This window comes from Sporothrix brasiliensis (genome assembly GCF_000820605.1).
Source record: "Sporothrix brasiliensis 5110 chromosome Unknown Cont18, whole genome shotgun sequence".
NCBI classification, from domain to species: Eukaryota; Fungi; Ascomycota; class Sordariomycetes; order Ophiostomatales; family Ophiostomataceae; genus Sporothrix; species Sporothrix brasiliensis.
The window spans coordinates 2794674-2815602 of NW_024467137.1; the positions used below are offsets into that span (position 1 = coordinate 2794674).

General features: G+C 56.6%; 7 protein-coding genes and 2 non-coding genes across 9 annotated transcripts; 7 read left to right on the top strand and 2 right to left on the bottom strand.

Moving 5' to 3' along the window:
- Positions 1-200: 200 nt before the first annotated feature.
- On the bottom strand, positions 201-2714 carry SPBR_01364 (uncharacterized protein; the record flags this gene model as incomplete). Its single annotated transcript, XM_040759675.1, has 2 exons — positions 201-929; positions 1182-2714. 2 exons carry the CDS (start codon positions 2712-2714, stop codon positions 201-203), a joined length of 2262 nt encoding a protein of 753 aa, XP_040619746.1.
- Positions 2715-4105: 1391 nt separating this feature from the next.
- On the top strand, positions 4106-6763 carry SPBR_01341 (ccch zinc finger DNA-binding protein; the record flags this gene model as incomplete). Its single annotated transcript, XM_040759652.1, has 2 exons — positions 4106-6093; positions 6166-6763. The coding sequence occupies 2 exons, from the start codon at positions 4106-4108 to the stop codon at positions 6761-6763; spliced, it is 2586 nt and encodes an 861-aa protein (XP_040619747.1).
- A 585-nt stretch (positions 6764-7348) lies between these two features.
- On the top strand, positions 7349-7444 carry SPBR_09513. The gene has a single exon. It is a non-coding gene; the product is annotated as a tRNA-Ala (tRNA).
- Positions 7445-8518: 1074 nt separating this feature from the next.
- SPBR_01556 (esterase) lies at positions 8519-10267 on the top strand (the record flags this gene model as incomplete). The annotated part of the gene is made up of 1 exon (XM_040759866.1): positions 8519-10267. The coding sequence occupies one exon, from the start codon at positions 8519-8521 to the stop codon at positions 10265-10267; it is 1749 nt and encodes a 582-aa protein (XP_040619748.1).
- Positions 10268-10471: 204 nt separating this feature from the next.
- Positions 10472-12156, bottom strand: SPBR_01581 (proline iminopeptidase; the record flags this gene model as incomplete). The annotated part of the gene is made up of 2 exons (XM_040759891.1): positions 10472-11962; positions 12094-12156. The coding sequence occupies 2 exons, from the start codon at positions 12154-12156 to the stop codon at positions 10472-10474; spliced, it is 1554 nt and encodes a 517-aa protein (XP_040619749.1).
- A 1334-nt stretch (positions 12157-13490) lies between these two features.
- SPBR_01413 (uncharacterized protein) lies at positions 13491-15705 on the top strand (the record flags this gene model as incomplete). The annotated part of the gene is made up of 2 exons (XM_040759724.1): positions 13491-13613; positions 13849-15705. 2 exons carry the CDS (start codon positions 13491-13493, stop codon positions 15703-15705), a joined length of 1980 nt encoding a protein of 659 aa, XP_040619750.1.
- An 820-nt stretch (positions 15706-16525) lies between these two features.
- On the top strand, positions 16526-17945 carry SPBR_01692 (uncharacterized protein; the record flags this gene model as incomplete). Its single annotated transcript, XM_040760002.1, has 2 exons — positions 16526-17479; positions 17502-17945. The coding sequence occupies 2 exons, from the start codon at positions 16526-16528 to the stop codon at positions 17943-17945; spliced, it is 1398 nt and encodes a 465-aa protein (XP_040619751.1).
- A 1266-nt stretch (positions 17946-19211) lies between these two features.
- SPBR_09514 lies at positions 19212-19307 on the top strand. Its single transcript has one exon. It is a non-coding gene; the product is annotated as a tRNA-Ala (tRNA).
- A 500-nt stretch (positions 19308-19807) lies between these two features.
- Positions 19808-20521, top strand: SPBR_02008 (cytosine deaminase; the record flags this gene model as incomplete). The annotated part of the gene is made up of 3 exons (XM_040760317.1): positions 19808-19888; positions 20017-20158; positions 20250-20521. 3 exons carry the CDS (start codon positions 19808-19810, stop codon positions 20519-20521), a joined length of 495 nt encoding a protein of 164 aa, XP_040619752.1.
- Between the last annotated feature and the right edge of the window lie 408 nt (positions 20522-20929).

Here is a 20929-nt window from a genome sequence, read left to right on the forward strand (position 1 = left end):
CGTCTTGCTTGCATGAGTCTTCTATTCAGTTTTGTTCTTTTTATTTCTACTCTGCTAAGATTGCATACATTGCCTTGTCTTTTCTGTCTTGACGATTGGCAAAAAAAAATAAAAATAAAAATAAAACTGCAAGGAACAAAACCAAAACGAAGACGTTTTACGAACAATCTCTTTCACGATAGTAGAGGAAAATATGCCTCTTATATTAACACCGATCTCCTCGTTTCGCGCGACAAGCTCTCCGATGGGATTGACCATTGCCAACCCGCATTGGGAGGATCCTGGGCTGGGTGTGTCTCCATTCCATACTTCCGCTTCCGGTTAATGATCTTGGACCACTCAAAGTCGATGCACATGAGCCGCTGCAGCGGAGCATTCCATAACAAGTTTGGCCCGCGCTCGTCCCCGTGCTCCACGCCGAGCTGCCGCAACCGGACCCAAGCGTTGTATTCCAACGAGCCAATATTATCCGGCAAAGGCCCGGCCGTTTTTGAACCGATCGGCTCGCCAGCATAGGATATCACCATCATGTGGGAGACGTGCGCGCCTACCGACGTTCGGTATACATCGACTAAGTGTATGACGCCCAGGCACACGGGCACCAACGTCCCTTGTTGCTCTTGAAGGTGGTCGTAGATCGCCGTCTCCTGCTCGAGCCGCGGGGCGTGTACACGTTGCACGCCCTTGGCCACCACGCAGTAACCATACCCTTGAAGCGTAAGACGAAACAGCATACCGATGGCGCCAAACTTGCCATACTTGTCGAGCGCATCGCAGTTCTCGTCCAGGTTGTCCGCCAGCTGCTCCCGTAACCGATTACAAAACTGCACTGCAGTGAGTGTGTGGCAGCCGTCCTTGGTGGGATGTAGTTGAACGTTAGGACAGTCGCGGTCGAGGGGGCCTCCGTCACGCAGGCCGAGGACGCAGGCCTGGCTACAGTAAGGTAGCGGTTTGTGTTGACGAGTCGTATTGTCTGTTTTGTTTATGTTTGTACTCTTTGACCGTGTCATGTGTTGCTTCGTTGTTAGTACTGTGGGTACTTGTGAAGACCGGGGGGGGCGAAACTCTTGATCGTCGTTGTCATCGTTATCCTTCCGTCGACTTTGTGGTTTTGTATCGTCTTTACACGTTTGCTGGTTCGGACGAGGCGTGAGTTGCGGGGCATCCTGTGGTTTTCTTACCTCCTCCTCTTCGCTACTTTCGTCTAAAAGGTGCATCTCGTCGTACGGGTAAGGCCACCGTTTCAACATGTGCACCGCCTCCTTCTTCCACCTCTGGCTGAGAACCGGTTCGGCCAGCGCAAGCAAGGCCATTGTGGACACCATCGCCACTGCAGAATGTCGAACGTGGTCCGCGGCACCCCCCGATGTGACTTCGTCCCGCGGCAGGGCAAGATGGTAGTACAATGTGCGCACGTCCGCCGCATCCAGGTACAACAGGATCAACGCTTCACCAGAGGCCACGTACGAATAACACAGCCCGAACTCAACCATATAGTGAAAGGCTTGGGCGATCACGCGTGCCGTGGCCTTCTCAGCTTTCCTACGGGCTTCTAGGTGCTTGTCGCCCTGGAATATTTTGTTTGACCTCTGCTCGCGGATCGCGGTAGTAAACAAGCCCTGTGGCTCGCGAACGGCGTCAGAAAGAGCCAGCTTGAGCGTGGATCCGCGTAGTTTATGCGCCGCCTTGTATTCCACGACAAAAACAGGCACGATGCTCCCGTCGCTGTTGACGCGCATAAACCACTGATCTGGGTGGAATTTGCGAACGGGTGACGATTTGCGCTTTACCGGTGGCGGCCCGTCGCCGGTCGACCGCCCGCGGGCTTCTGCGTCCCTAGACTGTGCCTCTAACATAGCAGGCATATAAGCCGGTGTCGTGTCACTGTTCTGGCTCTCGTCGCTGTTTTGCGGCTCGTCTAAGAGGATCCCGTGTGGTGCGTTGGAAAAGTAGACGCGAATGGGAAGAGCGCTGTTGTCGTTACCCTCACTGACTTTACCATCGTCGTATTGGCTGGTATCGTTGGTTGAAGACAGTGCGGCCTCACACTCTTTAAGATACTGAACTAGAACTCGTCGAGCACAGCTTTCGACGAGGGTAAAGTGAAGCATGCGTACGTCGTTTTCGTCAGCTAACGGTTCCTCCATAGCGAGGATGTCGTTCATGGTTTGGAACCCGACGACGGCCGGGAAAACATGTTTGTCTTTAAACAAGGAGTCTAATCGGGTTTGGCAGCGGTCGTGCAAGGATGGAAAGTCGGCCCATGGCTTCAAGCAAAGAGGGTAGTATTTAGAGTCGACGTTGGTAAAGACACCCGTAGCAGATAAAGCCGGGTCTTCTTGTATGACTAGGTGTTCGTATAGGTTGTTGTGGCAAAGAGACAAGAACGTGTGGAAGTCGGTTAACGCCACGGCTTTCTCGGCTTTTTCGCGTTCTCGTTGTTCGGCAAGGGCGCGGGCTTCTTGTTGTTGGGCGCGGGCTTCTGCCGCTTCGCGTTGTCGTTGTTCAGCGAGGGCGCGGGCTTCTTGTTGTCGAGCGCGGGCTTCCGCCGCTTCACGTTGTTGTTGTTCGTCGCGGGCGCGGGCTTCTTGCTGTTGGGCGCGGGCTTCTTGCTGTTGGGCGCGGGCTTCTTGCTGTTGGGCGCGGGCTTCTGCTTCCTCGGTGCGACGGCGCTGCTCCTCCAGCTCCTTTTTTAACTGTTCGATTGTCTCCATGGTTGTAAAACGAAGTGTGTTGCGAGGAATACACAGGGGCTGGTTGGACGCCGGTTGAGGACAATTGAACGGATGATATGTTGTATACTGTGGGATAATGTGTATGGCATTCTATAGGAATAGTAGGCATCTATCAGGGGCCAACACGTGACCTGCTAGGCTGATGGACCCTACATAGTCGGATTCTGTCACATGATCCAGATTATGGGACGTCCTCCTCTCGAGCTCCCTCACGCTATTCTGTCGCTCTCCCGCTGTCCACCCAGCTGGTCTACTCGCCGGCTCAGCCACTGATTTACAGCGACGCTGCAGTACCAAAACGGCTCCTTCCTTACCATCGGGAAGTATCTCGTCCTAGGTTGCCGCAGTTTCCTTCTGAACGTCGTACGCTCCTGCCTCACATTCTGTCATTATCTTTGTTGTCCTCCTTCTCCTTCCAATCTGTCGCCATCGCCACATTCTGGTGGTATCTCCCCTTTTCCTGGACTCGTTTCTTCCTCTTCACATCTCGGATTTCCATCTTCCTGACGAGCCAGTTCGCCCATATCGCCCGCGATCCTCGGTGCTTCACTTTCTACCACACTTTGCTGCCGAACCCTTGCCCGCTGTCTGCTCCTTTTTACCTTTTGTTCCATATCCAGCCACCCAAAACCCTCGCATCGCGACTTCGTCATCTCGTCGTCTTTCTCGCTTTCTGTATGTTTTGGCTTCACTGTAAGCCTACTGCCCCCCTTACTCGTGCTTCCCGTTCATCTCCTCCCTCCCCACCATCCAGACCTCTGTTTCTCCACTTTTATCTGCTACCATCTAACGCCTTCGCACATCCGTCGCTAGCTCCAGCCTTCTCCCTCTCTCTCACATCCCCATCTCCTCATTTCAGCTGTTTTCTCAGTCTTTCGTTCCCCTTCTCGCTTCCCCTTTTCCTCCTCTCCCTCCAGACTCTGCTTCTCCTCCTCCAATATGCAACGCGCCAACAACGCCGATGCTGCCGTCCATTTCGCTCTTTCGATGACTTTGTCACCTTGTCCTTTTCGTCATTGACTGCCGGTAAAATCTGAGCGTCCAAGCTGCCGGAGACCTCTTCGACCTCGACTCTTACCTCTGGTTGCACCTCCCTCCTTCTTGTTTTTACTTGTGCGATTTCCTGTACTGTACATACCAGCGAAGCGATTAAAAAACGAAAAGAAAACACGTCAAAGTTCGGAACACGCCTCTAGGCGAACCTCCAGCGTGCGCATCACTGCGACTTATCTCCTCCATACGAACACCGTGGCCATCACACGACGCGACTCCCAACGATACCCAACACGAGACAAAGATCAATCACGATACCCTGAAATTCGAGCCACGCATCCCCGACAATACACACTCACGACACTCACCCATCCATCATGGTGTCCGACGAGACCTACGACATCTGCCTCCCAATCCTCCAGGACGCCTCTCTCGAGGAAGAGGACAAGATCGACCGCCTCGAGTCCCTTTTAAAGAAGGCCACGACCCTCCAGGGCCAATCCCTCGAAAACGCAGTATTAGATGCTGTCTGGCGATATCGCGAGGGCGGCGGGACTGCCACATCGCCGCCGCCCATCCGCCAGACCATTCTGCGCCGGCCCTCGCCCGCCTCTTGGCGCGGCTCCAACACCCCACTTTCCGGCTCGCCGCGTCTCGGGGTGAGCCCCCTCGTGCCCCCAGGCTTCGTCCCGGCATCCATCCAAGGCGCTTCCTTCCCGCCGTCGTTTACTCGCAACAACAAATCCACCGCCGCCTCACCCTTCGGCTCTCCCCGACCCTCACCCCGTCTCGGTTTTGCGACCCCTGCCATCCCCCACAGCCCTAGCCTCAACGCCTACGAGTTTGCCAGCGATCACACACCTGCCGCTGAAATCTTTGGCGACGCTCAGCAGACAGACAATGTCGACTGGCTGGTCAGCGATGATGCCGTCAGTGTTACCTCGTCACTGGGAGGTGGCAGCGGTACCGGTTTTGGCGGCGGTCCTGGAAGCTATACGGGCAGCGGCTTTGCCTCCGGAACGGCAACGCCTTCTTCCTCGAGTGGTCTCAACGCGGCCGCGCCCGAGTTCTCCTTGTCATCCCTGTCCTCGCAGCAGGTGGACATGACGCCCTACGATATGCTTCGCTCTATCTTGGGTCCGTCGCGCACCGACGACGAGATCGACGCCGCCCTGGCCATGCACGGCTACGATCTTGGCGCGACCATTACGGCGATTATGGAGCAGCAGCAGCAGCAGCAGCAGCAGCAGCAGCAAAAGCTGCAAGAGCCGCAAGAACCGCAACAGCCGCAAGATGCCGCCTCATTTTCTCTGTCGGCCCTGGGATCGAGCGGCGCGCCATTCCCGCCCGCGCCGACCTCCATTGCATCGTCCATGGACGATTCTTCGGGCGGCGTGCTCATTGGCAAGTCCATGACCCCTGACGCGCGCCCGAGCACACCCGCCGACCAGAAGTCTGGCATCTTATGCAAGTTCTTCTTGTCGACGGGCCAGTGTCTTCGCGCCGACTGCCGTTTCAGCCATGATCTGAGCAACCACATCTGCAAATACTGGGTTGCTGGTAACTGCCTCGCTGGTAATACCTGCGTCTTCTCTCATGACCCGGCACATCTCATTACCCGCCTAAACGTGGACGGCACTAGCACGCCGCCATCGCAGCCCAGCGTCCACGACTATAGCGCGTTCCCCGTCCTCCAGCCGCAGCCTTCCACGCCCGAGCATCTGTCCCTCTTCGCGGCCTCGGGATCGTATCCTGCTGTCGGCCTCACGCCGCCCCCAGGTTTCAAGCTACCCAGCTTTAGCGGTGCAGGCGGCTTAGGCGACGGAATCTCGCGACCCCGGTCGCGCCCCAGCAGCCGGCACCAGATGCATCGCCAACATGAAGGCGGACACCACGGTCACAACGGTAACAATAGCAACAATAACAGCAGCAGCAACCAAGCGGCGCCTTCCATCGACGACACCGAAGCGTTCCCGACGCTTGGGTCGGCCGTGTCCTCTGCCCGAGCCGTGAGTGGCAAGAAACACCACGGCAAACGTGGCGGTCAAGGCCACAAAGACGGCGCCACCATTGGCTCGGGTGCAAGCGCACCATTTACACCGAGCTCGCTCGCGGACATTGTTAAGATGTCACCCTCACCGACGCCCGAAGCCTCATTGCCACGACCCGCGACCATTCGCAAGCTAGGCCGCAACGGCAGCATGGCCAATATGCGCAACGGCGAGACCAGTGCGGCCGCTCAGGCGATCCCGACGCCCAAGCACATCCCCTGGCTCGAGACGGGCGACAGGGCCAACAAAGCCTATCTCAAAGCGCGCCAGGAAGCCATTAAGCACGGTGGATTACGCAACAAGTTTTTGCAGAGGTGGGTTTTTTTTTTTCTTTTTTTTCTTCCTTCTCCCCTACTACTCGTTGGATCTTTACTAACACACTGTAGCGCCGCACAAGCATGGAACCGCAACGACGCGCGCGCTGCCAAAGCACTGAGCCTGCGCGGCCAGAGCGAGAATGACTTGATGCGCAAAGCACACCGCGAGGCCGCCCGCGAGCTCTACGAGGAGCGCAACCGGTTCAACACGCCGTCGTCGGAAATCTACGTGGATCTGCACGGCCTGCACCCCGAAGAAGCCGTCGAGTACCTGGAGCGCGTGCTGCTCGACAATGGCAGCGAGACCAAGCCCGTCTATGCCATTACGGGCACGGGCCACCACAGCAAGAACGGCAAAGACAAGGTCGGCAAGGCCGTGCGCAACTTTCTCAACGAGTGGCGCTACGCGTATCGCGAGTTCTCAGTGCCCAGCGACCGCAACAACATGGGCGGCATCCTGGGCATTGATGCGCGCAGCTGGGACAAGTCGCTGGGGGCCCGGCCGACGGCGCCGCCATCCAAGGTGTCGACGAGCACGGCCGTCGTAGGAAATGTCGACATCTTGTCTCAAGGCGTCGAGATTGGCGACGGCAAAGTGAAGCTGCTGGTGCGGGACTCGTCGGTCGCAACCAAGGAGGTACCGAAAGGGGGCAAAGCTGTGCGGTAGGCGAAGGGCGTAGTCAGCTAAACGTGGCGCAGGATATGAGAGCATATGTGATAAACGGGGATATCTTGATATCTTGATATTGGTGGCCGTCTTGTTACGATTCTAGATAGGATTTTGAAGAGGCCCCTGGGGACAGAAGCTGACGCCATAATGAATACGAAAATTTACATTAAACAGATGGAAGCCCTGTGTCTGCAAAGCCCAAGTCGATTTTTACTAATCATTTCTATTTTTAAAAAAGACTAGTGCATCATCCCGTAATCACTCCCAGTTTGCTACTGTCCACGGGCTCATCATTGTCACCGCCCCGCCGAGGAAGTGTCTAACCGTCCTTTTCAGTAGCACCATCGCAGCAACCACTATCACGACCACCGCCGCCACCTTACCATTTATTCTACAACGCGCAGTACAGTAGCTACCTTTTCGGTACGAGATACCCTAGTCTTCAATGCAACAAGTTAGTCGTGAAAAGTGCAGAATGGTGGTGTGCGCTTATATAAGTCTCAGACTCGAGTGCATGGTACGTTCGTACTTAAATTATTCTCGGAGCCAATTCCTGCAACGACAAGTAACCGGTCAAGAACCGGGCAATTGGCTTAGGTGGTATAGCGCCCGCTTAGCATGAGCAACATCGCTATGTCAACCTGCGGGAGGTCCAGGGTTCGAGTCCCTGATTGTCCAAATTTTTTGTCTTTTTTTTACGTCACTTGAAACACTGCAAATCCATATGCTTCATTTTGCATTTACAACTCTAGGTTAAAACACTCGACTTATAAACTCTAGCAAACCGTCTCTTGCGGGAGGGGCAATAAAAGCTGCTATCGCGGCCTGTTAAGAGAAAACGTACGAGACGAATGACAACAAGAGGAAGGACAGTAAGAGTGGTGGTGCCTGACGTACTGAGGCAGGAATATGCTATACCTGCGAGCTCTGAAAATACTAGGTCTCTTGGTTTTGTATACCTTTGGTTGTGGAAACCGGGCAGCCGATGGGAGCACCTTTGTCACGATGCTTGCTTCGTTATACTCAGTGCGTTGTCCGTTTCGTCTTGCTATTAATATATGAGTCCAACAACAGTGCACCTGGATCGCGTCGGTGTGCAATGTTGCTTCCTGTTTCCTAAGTCCATAACAAAATACAAAGCAACAATGAGCCTATAACCTTTTCTAATTGTAGCATTGTAGGAACTTTTTTTTAAAAAAAAAAAAAAAGAAAAGAAAAAAAGAAAAGAAAAGAAAAGAAAAAAGAAAGAAAAAAAAATACAAAGAAAATGAAAAGAAAATAAAAATGAACATAAATCGACTTGACAACCCAGCAGAAATATATGTAAAATGAAAATGTAAATAAATCTGTTTCGCTGACAACTAGCCAGCATGTGGCTGAGAAAGGCGAATAATAATAATAATAATAATAATAATAATAATAATAATAATAATAATAATAATAATAATAATAATAATAATAATAATAATAATAATAATAATAATAATAATAATAATAATAATAATATCAAACTGACAATGGTCTCGCAACAACTCTCTTGATTAAACCATGCCTAATATCGTTGGCCGTCTACACACACTTTAACCATCGAGGGATATTGCCAGGCCGGCCGCCGCCCCCAGACGGCACTGGAAATTGAGATACATTGATAGTGGTACGTCGAGAGGCTTGCTTTATCACTCAATGGCGAGAGGAGCATGGCACACTGTCATGTTGCCCCTATGAACACCGAGACATCATCCGATTGTCAAGATGACAAAGGCAGCCAATCTGGTCTGGGTACTCGCCTTGCTGCTCTTCACAGTGGCAGCAGCATCGCCACGCCTCAACCCCAAAGACATTGTCGTCGACGCCGACCTCGACTATGGCAGCTTTCGCGGCGCCTACTCGGACGAGTACAACATCACCTACTGGACGACGGTGCCCTTTGCGGCACCGCCTGTGGGCCGGAACCGCTTTCGGGCGCCGCAGCCGCTGCCACCGCTCCGTTCGTCGGCCTCTCCTGCGCTGCACAACGCCAGCCGGCCGTTTCCCATGTGCCCGCAGCGCGAGGCCAGCGGCGACGAGGACTGTCTGTATCTGGGCGTGTACGGCCGGCCATGGACCACGGCCGAACGGCGTGACCACCGGCTGCGGCCGGTGGTCGTTGTCTTTTTCGGCGGCGGGTTCATTCGAGGGTCGGCCGCGCTGGGTTTACCGCCTGCAGCGTATCCTGTGCTCAACGTGTCGGAGGCGAACAATGTGTTGTTTGTGTATCCCAACTACCGGACCAATGTGTTTGGCTTTTTGGCCGGCCGCGACGTCGGCGCCGACGCGGGCTCCGACACCAATGCGGGCTTGCTCGACCAGCAGGCGGCGCTGCGCTGGGTGCAGCGGTACATCCATGTGTTTGGCGGCGATGCGGGCAGCGTGAGCATCTGGGGCCAGAGCGCCGGCGGCGGCAGCGTCCTGGCGCAGGTGGTGGCCTCGCGACGCTCGTCGTCCGCCTCCAGCGGCGATGACACGGCACCGCCGCTGTTCCACCGCGCCATGGCCAGCAGCCCGTACTGGCCCAAGACATACCGGTACGACGCGCCAGAGCCGCAGGCGCTCTACGACGACCTCGTGCGGCGCGTGGGGTGCGAGGATGACAAGAATGACAAGAGTGCACGTGCTGGTAGCGACACACTTGCCTGCCTCAAAGCCGTGGACGTCCAGGCACTCCGCACGGCCAGCCTCGCCATCACGGCCGACCGCGACGCCACGGCGACATCGTCGTATGCGTGGGCGCCGGTCCTGGACGACACGTTTTTGCGGCAGCCCTTGTCGTTGCTGACGAGTACGCGGCTGCAGGGCGGGCGTGGCGCCAGCGCCAGCGCCAGCACCCTGCGCGCTGGCTTTGCCACATACAACACGCACGAAGGCGAGAATTTCGTGCCGACCTGGCTGTTCCCGAAACGCGCCGCAAATGCTACGGCGGACGACGACGAGCGCCAGTTCCACACGTCGCTGCTGCGATACCTGCCGGACCTGAACGCAGACGACATGGCCCAGGTCGGCCGACTGTATCCGTTGACTGGCGATGTCGAGGACGGCGGCGGTGCGGACCGGGCCTACTCGGATGGCAACCCCTTTGGCCGCGCCGGCCTCGTATATCGTGATGTCACTCTGGCGTGTCCGGCGCACTGGATGACGACGTTGGCCGCAACAAGCTGGCTCGCCGAGTACTCCATATCTCCGGCCAAACACGCCAGCGACACGTACTGGTGGAACACCGTCGACAAGGCCCAGAAGACAGACCCATTGCACTACAACGGCTACGCCGGCGCTCTGGCCTCGTTCTTTGCGACAGGCGATCCGAATGCAAACAAGTTGACAGCCTCGTCTGTTCCTGGACTGCCCGATACAACAGCAGGCGAGGAATGGGCCATCACAGCCGACGGCTTTGCTACGTGGAGCCTTGCGCAACTGCAGACGCGATGCGACTTTTGGCTAAGCATCGCGCCACGGATATCTATCTGAAGGGATCTCGCATGCCAGGAAAACAATGTCGTATTTATATTAGATATCTCTCTCAACACAGGCAACAATGTCGGCAAAGATCCAATGCCCGCAAACGCGACAAACATCTATATCACAAGAAAATAAATCTTCGCTTCGCAACATGGTCGCCGTCTAACTGGACAGCAAAACCAAAGACAGCCAAAGCAGCTCTAGCAGCACCCTCTAGTCTATCGTGTCGTCCCGCAGACGAAACAGCTGCGTCAGGACCTCGTCCGTCCGTGCCCGGATCGCGTTGTGGTACAGCCCGTTCGTCTCGTACACCTTGATGTTGCGAATCTTGCCGGCCGTCTCCTTGGCTATGCCGTAGTCCACATACAGGTCGTCGATAAAGGTGGCCGCGTACACGGGCACCCGGTTCATCTTCAGCTGGTCCTCGTCGTACAGCTCCTCCCAGTCGTCGTACGCCGCCACCAGCTCCGCCGCCTCCTTCATCTCCATGAGCTCGGGGTATGTGTCGAACATGAACGGGTAGATCATCTCGCTGCTCAGCAGGATCGAGCTGCCAATCTGCTGCCTCTCCGGCGCCACCACGTCATCCGCGAGCCAGCTGAACTGCGGGAACTCGTGCTTCGTCTCCTCGTCGCCCTGGGACACGAGGTCTGTTCCGGCGCCCACGCCCACGCGCTGCGCCGCCCACCGCGACGACACGCCCTTCTTGAAACAGTAGATGGGCTCGTGCAGGACCGCATAGAGCGGCATCACGTCCAGTGGGAAGAACTGCTCCACCTGCACCAGGGTCGGGCGCGTCAGGACGCCCACGCGCTCAATGTCGTGCCGCATCCGCAGCAGCAGCGTGTGCGTCGCGTCCACGCCGCCGTGGAACCCAAACATGTACCCAAACGTCAGCACCCGCTTGAACGTCAGGAAGCCGCCGCTCGGCAGCGGCAGACGGTGGTCGGGCTGGCTGTACAGGTGCTGCGAGATGCGCTGCAGTGCGTCTGCGTCCTCGGGGAACTTGCCAAAGTACGCCCGGTTGCGTTCCACCGCCTTGCGGTACGTCGCCCGGTACACGTCGTCGGCCGTCTTGCCCAGCGGCGCCATGCCGCCCGTCATAAACACCTCGCGCAGGCCGTCGCTGTAGAACGACAGGTACGTCAGGCTCACAAACCCGCCAAATGACTGGCCCAGAAGCGACCACCGCTTTTTCGACGCCGGCTGGTCCTCTGTCAGGCACTTGCGCACCGCCTCCAGGTCCCGCACAATGCTGTCTGCCCGGAACTTGCGCAGGTACGCCGCCTGCGCGTCCGGGCCGCCTCGCCGCTTCAGTGTTTCGGCACAGATCGCCGAGCTCATGCCCGTGCCGCGGTAGTCGAGGAACAGCAGCTGGTACCCGCGCGAGAGCATCGTCCGCGTGAACGCATAGTCCTGCGGCTCTCGGTTGCCCGAGCCGGGTCCACCCTCGAGGTACACCAGCCATGGTTTGGTAAACAAGTCCCGGAGCTCCTGCAGGCTGTCCTTGTACACCTTGGGCGTCTTGTTGCTGATCGCCGTGCCCACCCCGCCGTTGCTCGTGCTGCCGCCTTCGCTGAACGGAAATGTCGGCACTATCGGCTTCTCGTAGCGAAACGCGGCCCGCGCAAACAGCCGGAGCTTCTCGCCGTGGGGGTCGCGGTAGTCGAGTGGTACGTCAAAGTAGAGCTCCGCCACCAAGAGCTGGGCTGCAAAACCGTGCGTTAGTTATGTATGGCATTGACCTCAGCTGAGACTGAGAGACTGAGAGACTGAGAGATTGAGACACAGAACGACAAAGACGCACAAGGTAGGCGGTGGAGAAGGCTGCTGACGAGCACTGCTGGTCCGGGTTGGATTGCCTGCCGCAGCAGTCGAGACGTCCCCACCATTGACATCGCGGCGTCCGCTTCGGCGCTTGGGTCCATCCCCAGCGGTTTGCTGTGGCTCGTTGGACTTGTCTCCGTCGCCTGAGGTCAAAGCAAAGTGAGGACGGGGACCTGAGGCTTGACGAAACCAGTTTTGGCCGAGGTTGCGTGACTGGATTTGGGATTAGGTTGGGTCGCGGTTGATCGAGTGGACAAGGATGAACGGCGCCGCCCGTTCGGATCTGGACCCGATATTATGTACGGGCGAAAGTATCGAGTTCAGCAAGGAGCAAATAATGCAACGGTGTTTCTGGAGCTCTGCTGAGCCATGCAGAGATTCAGAGATCCGAGGCTATTGGCAGCTTAGTTAGTGTGTGTGTGTTGGGCCACAACTGGCTGCTTTGGCCCAGTTAGCTCGATTCAACGCGATATCGGCGGTAGGTGGGCCTGCGCTCGTGATCCAGCCTGGGCGGTAGACGAGCAGACAAGGATGGCAAACCTGGCAGCAAAGGAGTTGTGTACTGCGTACGAAAATGGGTCTGACTACGATGCTCCTATTTATTTATTTTGCAGCTTTGCTCCTGCCTTTTTATTACAGATTTTGCGGCCGACTGGATCTCCCAAACTGGAAGGTGTTGGTGAGGGGAAGGTACAATGGATGAAGGCTTGAACCGCCACTCTTTTTCCCTCTATCTGGCAGGCAATCTGGGAGCAGTACTTGGACCGACGCCAAGCGATAGCCGGCTACTTGGACGTCTTGACGGAATGGATGCGATCCTTGCGATAAGATAAGCCAATTTACTTCATTCAGCGCTGTTCTGGGAGGAGCATTCGGCTGGTGGAACGCCTTTGGAATGTCCCCGTGACAGCTATCAAGGTAGGCCTGAAAAGTGCCTGAAGAGGCCTGAAGAGGCCTGAAGAGGCCTGAAGAGAGGCCATTAACACACCTCATTACCCCGTGTGAACAGACATTATTAATTGGCTTTGGGGGCCTTGGCTGGTCTTCTGCCCTTTCCGATTACGCTTGCCTTGCGAGCCTTTCCCGTGCCTGCCCTTTCTGTTGTCCGTCATCTCCTCACCACATCAACTCGTCATCTCGCCATTTCCCCCATCTCCTTCGCTCCTCCCCCCTCTTTTACGCTTCACCCTCTGTTCCTTCCATTTCGTCGCGGTTCAAACGCGGCTGCGTTATCTAATCGGCCCATCCACGCTTCACCCTTCTTTTTTGCGCACCAACTCATTTCGGCATCTCCACCTTAACGCAGAAATTTTCACTGTTTCTACCGTCTCCATTATCGTCCCGCCGACCTTCTTCGACCAAACCTTCTCTCTTTCCAGTACGATTGACGGCACCTGCCAATGGGATGAGCCGTCAAGGCGACACCCAGACTCTGGTCGAGTCGTTCTGCGCCCTCGCAGATGAGGTGCAGAATCTGATTGATCGCAAGACCATTCTCGAGCACAAGCTGCGGTTTGCCGCCGAGCAGGTGAGTCCCTTTGTTGTGTTTCCCACTCTGTACAACACGTGTGGCACCGGCGGCAATGTGTCTCCCTGTTTCTTCCATGATGAGAAGTTATTAGCTCTAGATCTTGAACCGCTTCGGCGGTCACGATAGACAACTTTACCACTTTCTGAACGAAACATATCTCCACCCTCTTCTGCAACACACACCCTGCATCCTCTCTACCCTTGCCTCCCACATGCAAGCTAACAGGCTGCAGTACCAACAGCTCGCCGACAAGTATGCCCCGACTGCCCCCGAGGTGTCCGAGACCCTTGCGAACCTGCAAATCCCGCGCGACGACCACAAACCTCCCATTCCCAGTTCCTATGTCCCGCTGCCCAAGCGCGGACAGCAGGCCGGCTGCAGCCAGCACCAGATTGCTCTGTTGATCCGGGACGGCCGGCGTGCTGCCCAGCAACTGACTGAACGTTCGCGCACCACCGACGGAAGCGTCGTCGGCGGCGGGCACGGCCACAGTGGCGGTGGCGGCGGCGGCTCGAGCAAAGAAGCTTCGTCGGGCACGGCCATTACGACCATGTCGATCATGATGGAGCAGGATTTTACGGTGGAGGGCAAAAAAGGCGTCCTCGACTGCCCCTTTTCGGCCATCAAGCGGCGGCAACAGCTGCTGCGGCAGCAACAGCAGCTCGAGCAGGAGAACCAGCAGCTGCACATCACCGGCGGTGGCAGCAGTGCGCAGGCTGGCGGCCTCGATGTGGATCTCGATCACAACGATCACGACGATGCCGATACGGCCGACATTGCGGCGGCAGCGGGCCCGCCTGGTACCCAGTCTGCCCACGGAGGCGGCGCCGCCAGCGGCGAAGCGTCCAGCCCTCCGGTCGAGGATCCAATCTGTGCCGCGCTGGCCGACGAGAGTGCATCCCAGCACGGGGAAACATCGAACGGCGGCGCTCCGCGGTGCCCGATCCGTTTTCTCGACCAGCACTCGCCGGAAGAGGTTGCGCACTACGTGGAGACGCACAAGCACCAGCTGCCGCGCAGCCACGCCATCTGTCTGAAGCGCTACAACAAGAACGAGGAGCAGATTCGCAAGATGGACGCCAAGTATGGCAATCTTGTCAACATGATTTCGGGTCTCGGCCAGTTTCACCAGCCGATGCTGGCTTCGGCGGAGCCGGGTCCTGCTGGTGCCGAGGGCGGTACTCTCAGCGGTGGTGCCGTTCTGGGTGTCGACGAGCGTGACGAGGGCGAAGTGGTCGACCGCGCCAAGCTCCATAAAGACTCCCACGAACGCGTCAAGACGTGGGCGAACGGCGTGTCTGCCAGCAGCGAAGACGCCGAAGACGACGACTTTGGCAACAGCGGTGACCGTCATGACCACGACGACGGCCAAAGCGCCAACGCCCGAGGTCGGCGTCGCAGTACGGCATATAGTGGTGGCCGCGAATCCAGTGGCAGCGGTGGCGACAACACGGAACCGGAGAGGGAGAGTCACTTTGACCGGCCGCTCAAGGAGGTGCGTCTCGGCGAATCACCGAGCCGGCCGTGGGGTATTGCCGTTCCGGTCTCGTCGATGCCATTGGATGCAGCCGCACAGCCACCGCTGTCGCCGCCGGCGGCCCCTGTTCGTATGCCGAGTCCTGTTCGTGCGCCTCCGACAAACCGTGCACCTCCTGTCTCACCCAGCAAAGCCCAGCCAGCACGCAAGTGCCCGTTTGACCACAGCAAGTTTGGCCTGGGGATCTCACCACCGCCCGGCCATGTTCCTGTGGAGCCTGACGAGAGGGAGGCAGATGAGGCGGTCAAGACACCGGTTGAGACGACGCCCCGTGTCAATGATAAACCCGATAAGACGGTCCAGACCGATCGACCATTCTCGCCGATGAAGCCTCCGCAAGCCACTCCGCAGACCTTCACCCAACCTGCGTTTGTCAACCTTCCACCGCAGACGGCAGCCCAGGGCAACACCGACGGAAAGAACACGGCTGGCCCCGTCCCGCAGATGCTCTTCACTGGCCCGGTGTTCATTGGATACCCGATGGAGCAAGCGGCGCAGTTCTTGCAAATGTACCACAACCCTCAGGGACAGGGCCAGGGCCAGGGACGGTAGATGGTGTGTACCCGTCACGAACCCTACTGTCCTCTGCCACGAACCCTACTGTCCACTTGTTTCTCTCTATACAACCTTCCATCCTATTTTGTAATGTTTTTTCCCCATGATTCATGTGCAACGATACCTGCTCGTTTGGAAGCTTTCCCCTTTTCTTTTCTTTCTTTTTTGTCATGTCTCTTAGCGTTGGCGTCTTCGTTTTTGTTGGCTATGTCTACATTATTAATTTCGGCGCATCTGCTTTATTAAAGGAGTTGATGACCATGCTGCGGCATCGAGTCTTGGTTTTATATTTTAGTTTTAGAGGTTTCATCACCATGCTTGCCCGAGCAGCCTCGTTACTCAAATTGTCTGATACAATATTATTCAAGGGGGCAAAGCCAGATGGCCTTGGCTCCTATCTCCCATAAAATTATGGCTTCTTTCTGGCGTGCATGAAAAACGAAGTGAATGACAGAAACAATGAATTTTTGTTTCTGTTTCTTGTCTATTGTATATGCGCGTGCCTGACGTAAATTATACAGAGAAAAGCACCAAAGGATGCGAGCAATCGTCGACCCAAGACAAAACGCCGAAATACAAAGAGCAAAACAAGGAAAGAAATAGATACGAATATGGCGATGACGGAAACCCAGCAAAAGGCATGCAAAAGAAGAATGGTAGGGATAGGGGATAGCCATGGATTACACAACAAACACTCGTCCCCGGCACGGCACTACTACCGCTTCCCCGCCGACGGTCGCTCACCGATTTCGCCGTCGCTCTCGTCGTGGTAGGACGGGGTTCGGCTGTGGCCGCCGGGCACGGTGCTGCCGGCGTCATGGTCGTCGCCGCCGTCGCCGTCGCCGTCGGCAAAGTGGTCGGCGGCCCAGAGGGAAATGTCGTCGTCGTCCATGAGGGCGGCAACGTCGGCGTCTTCGGGGTCCATGAGCGGTGCGTTGTCGTCGTAGTCAAAGCTGTCGGCGCTGCCGCTGCCGGTGTCGGCGTAGACGCCCGCGGCGCGGCGCGAAGCAGCAGCACCACCGACACGGCCCTCTTCGGCCAGTCCCTCCTCCGCGGCAATCTCGGCGGCGCGGGCCATGGTGCGGCGGAAGATAAAGAGGCCGACGCCGACGCCAATCAGGCCAAAGACGGCCATGCTGATGTAGTTGAAGGCCTTGGCGCCGGCGGACATGCTGTCGCCGTCCTCGGCCAGTTTGGCGAGCCGGCTGCCGATGAAGACGTGGACCAGCAGCTTGGGGCTCGCAATGGCCGTGCTGATGGCAAAGTTGAGCGGGGTGATGCTGGGGATGGTGGCCAAGAAGCCGTTGCTCAGGCTGTAGGGCAGCGGGCAGAAGCGGACCGCGGCCAGCACCCAGATGCCGTCGCGGCGCAGGACCTGGCTGAGGGCGACAAAGCGGTGGTTGGTGCCGACGAGACGGTCGACGTAGCCGCTGAGCACGGTGCGGCTGGCAACAAAGGCGGCGAGGCTGCCGATGACATTGGCGGAGGCGGCAATGGGCCAGCCCCCGGGGAAGCCATACACCAGACCGGCGAGGGTGCAGGCGGTGCTGTAGCCGATGATGGGCGGGAAGCCCGTGATGAACACGAGCAGCCACACCAGGACCCAGCCGCCGGTCAGGTCGTGCCAGCCCTTGGCAATGGGGCCCAGAGCGGAAAAGATGCGGTGGCTGTAGATGAGCATGAGAATGCCCAGAGCAAGGCTGACGGCGCCAAAGGCCACGAACAAGATGCGGTGCAGGGTGGAGAGGCGGATGTAAAAGGCGAGAGCGTGGTTGGCCGAGGCGTTGGCCCAGCGCCAGAGCGAGGCGGCGGTGGACGACGCCGTGGCGATGGCACCGCGGATGCCGGCGGGGCCACGTCGCCGGCGCGCTCCTGCACTTCTAGAAAAGGAGGCGCGGCCGGTGTTTCTCCGGCTGCTTCTGCCATCGCCGCCACCACCGCCACCACCACTACCAAAGGAGTTGCGGCCGCTCGACCGCGAGGCGTTGCTGCGGTGCGAGTTGGCACGGTTGATGGAGAAGTGCGAGTGCTGCGGGCTGCTGTGGCCCGTGCTGCCGCCGGTATTGTCGGGACGAAGGGCCCATGCCGGCTGCGGCGAGGGCGAGGTCGAGGCCGACCTGGGGGAGCCGGAGGCCTTGATGTTCATGCTGGCGGGGACGCGGGGGGACGGTGAGCGGGAGCCGTTGGGAGAGGGGGCCAGCGGGACGGCGGCGGCAGCAGAGACCGGCGCGTGGTAGTCGGCCATGACGAGGAAATGGGAGACGGAGGTGCGGGCCGAAACAGGGAGGAGAGTCGAAACAAAAAGGGAAAAGTCGAGTGAAGCTTTCCGGACGAGCCGGGATACCCTCTTGAGGTATGTGGAGATGCGTGGTTGGCGCAGAGGAGCGCCGAAACGAGGGGGGGGAGCGCGACAGTGAAAAGGAGGGCTCACTGTCCGAGACAAAAAGCATCAATTCGCCATGTGAAGCGGTCGGGACGAAGGAGAGCGGTTCGTTTATCGACGCAAACGACAGAAGTAAAAAAAAGTCGAGAGGAGGAGAATTCGTCAATGTTCGCTCCTGCCGCAGACGTGTTTCTCTAGTGTCAGACAGACAGCCAGGGCGGCTGAGCAAGGGAAGGATCGAAGGAAGGGGCACAAGGAAAGTGCATGTCAGCAAGAGCCAATACCACCCAACAGCGCGGCTACTACGGGCGCCGGGGCACGTTTTTAGGGACGCTACTTTAGAGCTCCAATGGCAAACAGGAGCCAACGTGCATCGAGGGTACGAAACAACGCGAAATGTGAAATGCGACGTGCTGCTGGTGTTTTTGTTCTTCTGGGCTTGTCAGTAGGCAGTCGTCGTCACAGTAATTACATTTCGGATTGGTAGAAAGTCCCACGCAGAGAACCATCCTTGAGAGGCTCTTCTGACTTGGGGTCTTTAATATGGCTTCGGAGAGAGTAGATCGATTCTTCCTTTCGTTCACTGCCGAGTCAGATCAAAGTTCAGGCGCGGTGCAGGTGGTCGCAGTACGGATTGGACATGAGAAAATACAAAACTGTCAGCCACCTCACATATATAAAGACCCGAGAAAGGGGTAAGCGCAAACATTGCATGCTAAGATAGAAAGTACTCTGTTTACGCGGCTTTCTCCTTCTTTTTCATCTTTCTATTTCTTAATTCGACCAGCTTGTACGCCGCTTCTTGAAAGAGCTGAGGAGGCTGCCGCACATAAAAACTGGCAGTTAGAGCCAGTTACTGGCCGGCTTCAACGCCGCCTTGCTGCCAGTCCCGTAGAGCTGTTCGAAGGATGCCTTTCGTCTTTCGTCCTCCAAAAAGGACAAGCTTATGGTTTAACCGACCAGGCCATAAAGAGCGGCACGAGATTTTGGTGTGTGGGCCGAGTCGTGGTGAGCTCGACGCGTTACTCTGAAATACGGGCATTTGGCTATTAACCTGGTGCAGAGTACTTAAGTTCTTTTTGATTGCTGCTTTCCAATGACTAATAACCGGTCTGGAAACGGGCAATTGGCTTAGGTGGTATAGCGCCCGCTTAGCATGAGCAAAATCGCTATGTCAACCTGCGGGAGGTCCAGGGTTCGAGTCCCTGATTGTCCAATTTTTTTTTGTCTTTTTCTTTCTTTTTTTAAACTGCTCCGAAGGCAAAGCTTGGCTGCGCTCGTGGCGATGCACAAAGACCGAATAGCTGAAATAACGAAACGAATCTGACATATTTGTGCTCGATGTGAGTATGTTCTCGACAGTTAAAACTGCTGTACCTGGAATTTTTGAATACATCCTGTCAGTTGTGACGTTTTGTACACTGATATAGCACGAGGAACAATCTAAAATATACCGCAACTCCCTTTGTCGACCTCCCGAGCAAGTCATCCACCCGTCAACAAATCCACAATTGTAGCTGGTGGGCTGTCCGGCATTGTTACAATGCCTTTGACGACAATCCACTTCTACTAGCCCAAACGCCACTATCTACTTTTCAGGCGCTGTCTTCTTATCGGTAGACAACCCGAGTTAACTCCTCCGCACTTTTAGTCACAATCACCAATCTCGGACTTCCACATTCTTCTTTAACAAAACTATTTACACCTTACCTCACAATGGCCACTCTGTCCGACAAGGAGGCGTTTGAGCTTGCGTACGAGGAGGCCAAGAAGGGCTTTGAGGAGGGTGGCGTGCCGGTAAGCCTCCAAACTGTATCATCGGAGATGGCCGACAGTCCTTGAACAGCGCCAGCTCCTCCTCACGCTCTGATTTCTTTCTGGTTTTCTGTCCACCTGCGGACCTACTGACATACTGACAACTGTAGATTGGCGCCGCCCTCGTCTCGGCCGACGGCAAGCTCATGGGCCGCGGCCGCAACCTGCGCGTCCAGAGCGGCTCGGCCATTCACCACGGCGAGACGTCGGCGCTCTTCAACAGCGGTCGCCGGCCCGCCGGTGACTACAAGGGTCCGTTGTCCCTGCTTCCCTCCTTTTTGTCTTTTTTTCCCACTCGTCTCGGTACTGACATCCCCCTTCCCCTGCCCCCCCTCTCCCACAGGCAGCACCATGTACACCTCGCTGTCGCCCTGCGACATGTGCACCGGCGCGTGCCTGCTGTACGGCGTGGGCCGTGTCGTCATTGGCGAGAACCGGACCTTTTTGGGCGGCGAGGCGTACCTCAAGCAGCGCGGCGTCGAGGTGGTCGTGCTGGACGACCCGCGGTGCAAGGCGCTGATGGATGCCTTCATCGAGAAGAGCCCGGATCTGTGGAACGAGGACATTGGCGTCGAGGAGCACACCCGCGTCAAGGCCGGCACCATTGAGGCATAAGGGGGGCCATAGGACACGGGCGATAAGATTGGATAGGATGGATGCGGAGGTGGTTCCAGGTACATAGGACAACGTACTCAGAAATAGACTACCTGTATTGTCCGACTTGGCCAGTGAGGGTCTACATTTGTAACGTTTTAAATTTAGTTTCTTAACTTCTTGCTTTCTCAAAAGAACACGCCTCTCCTAAAGCGCGCAAAGCAGATAAACCCCAATGACCGAGGTGAACGCAAAGAACCACTGGCTATTCCCTGTATTCCCTGTATTCCCTGTTTGTCCCATTTTCTGTGCCCCTTGCACCGGATCACTTCCTGCCAGATTCCGGGAAATGGTATACGAAAATTGCAATAACAAATCAATGCTCAGACAATCAAAAAAGTATCTCAAAAGAGAGAAGAGAAAAATAGG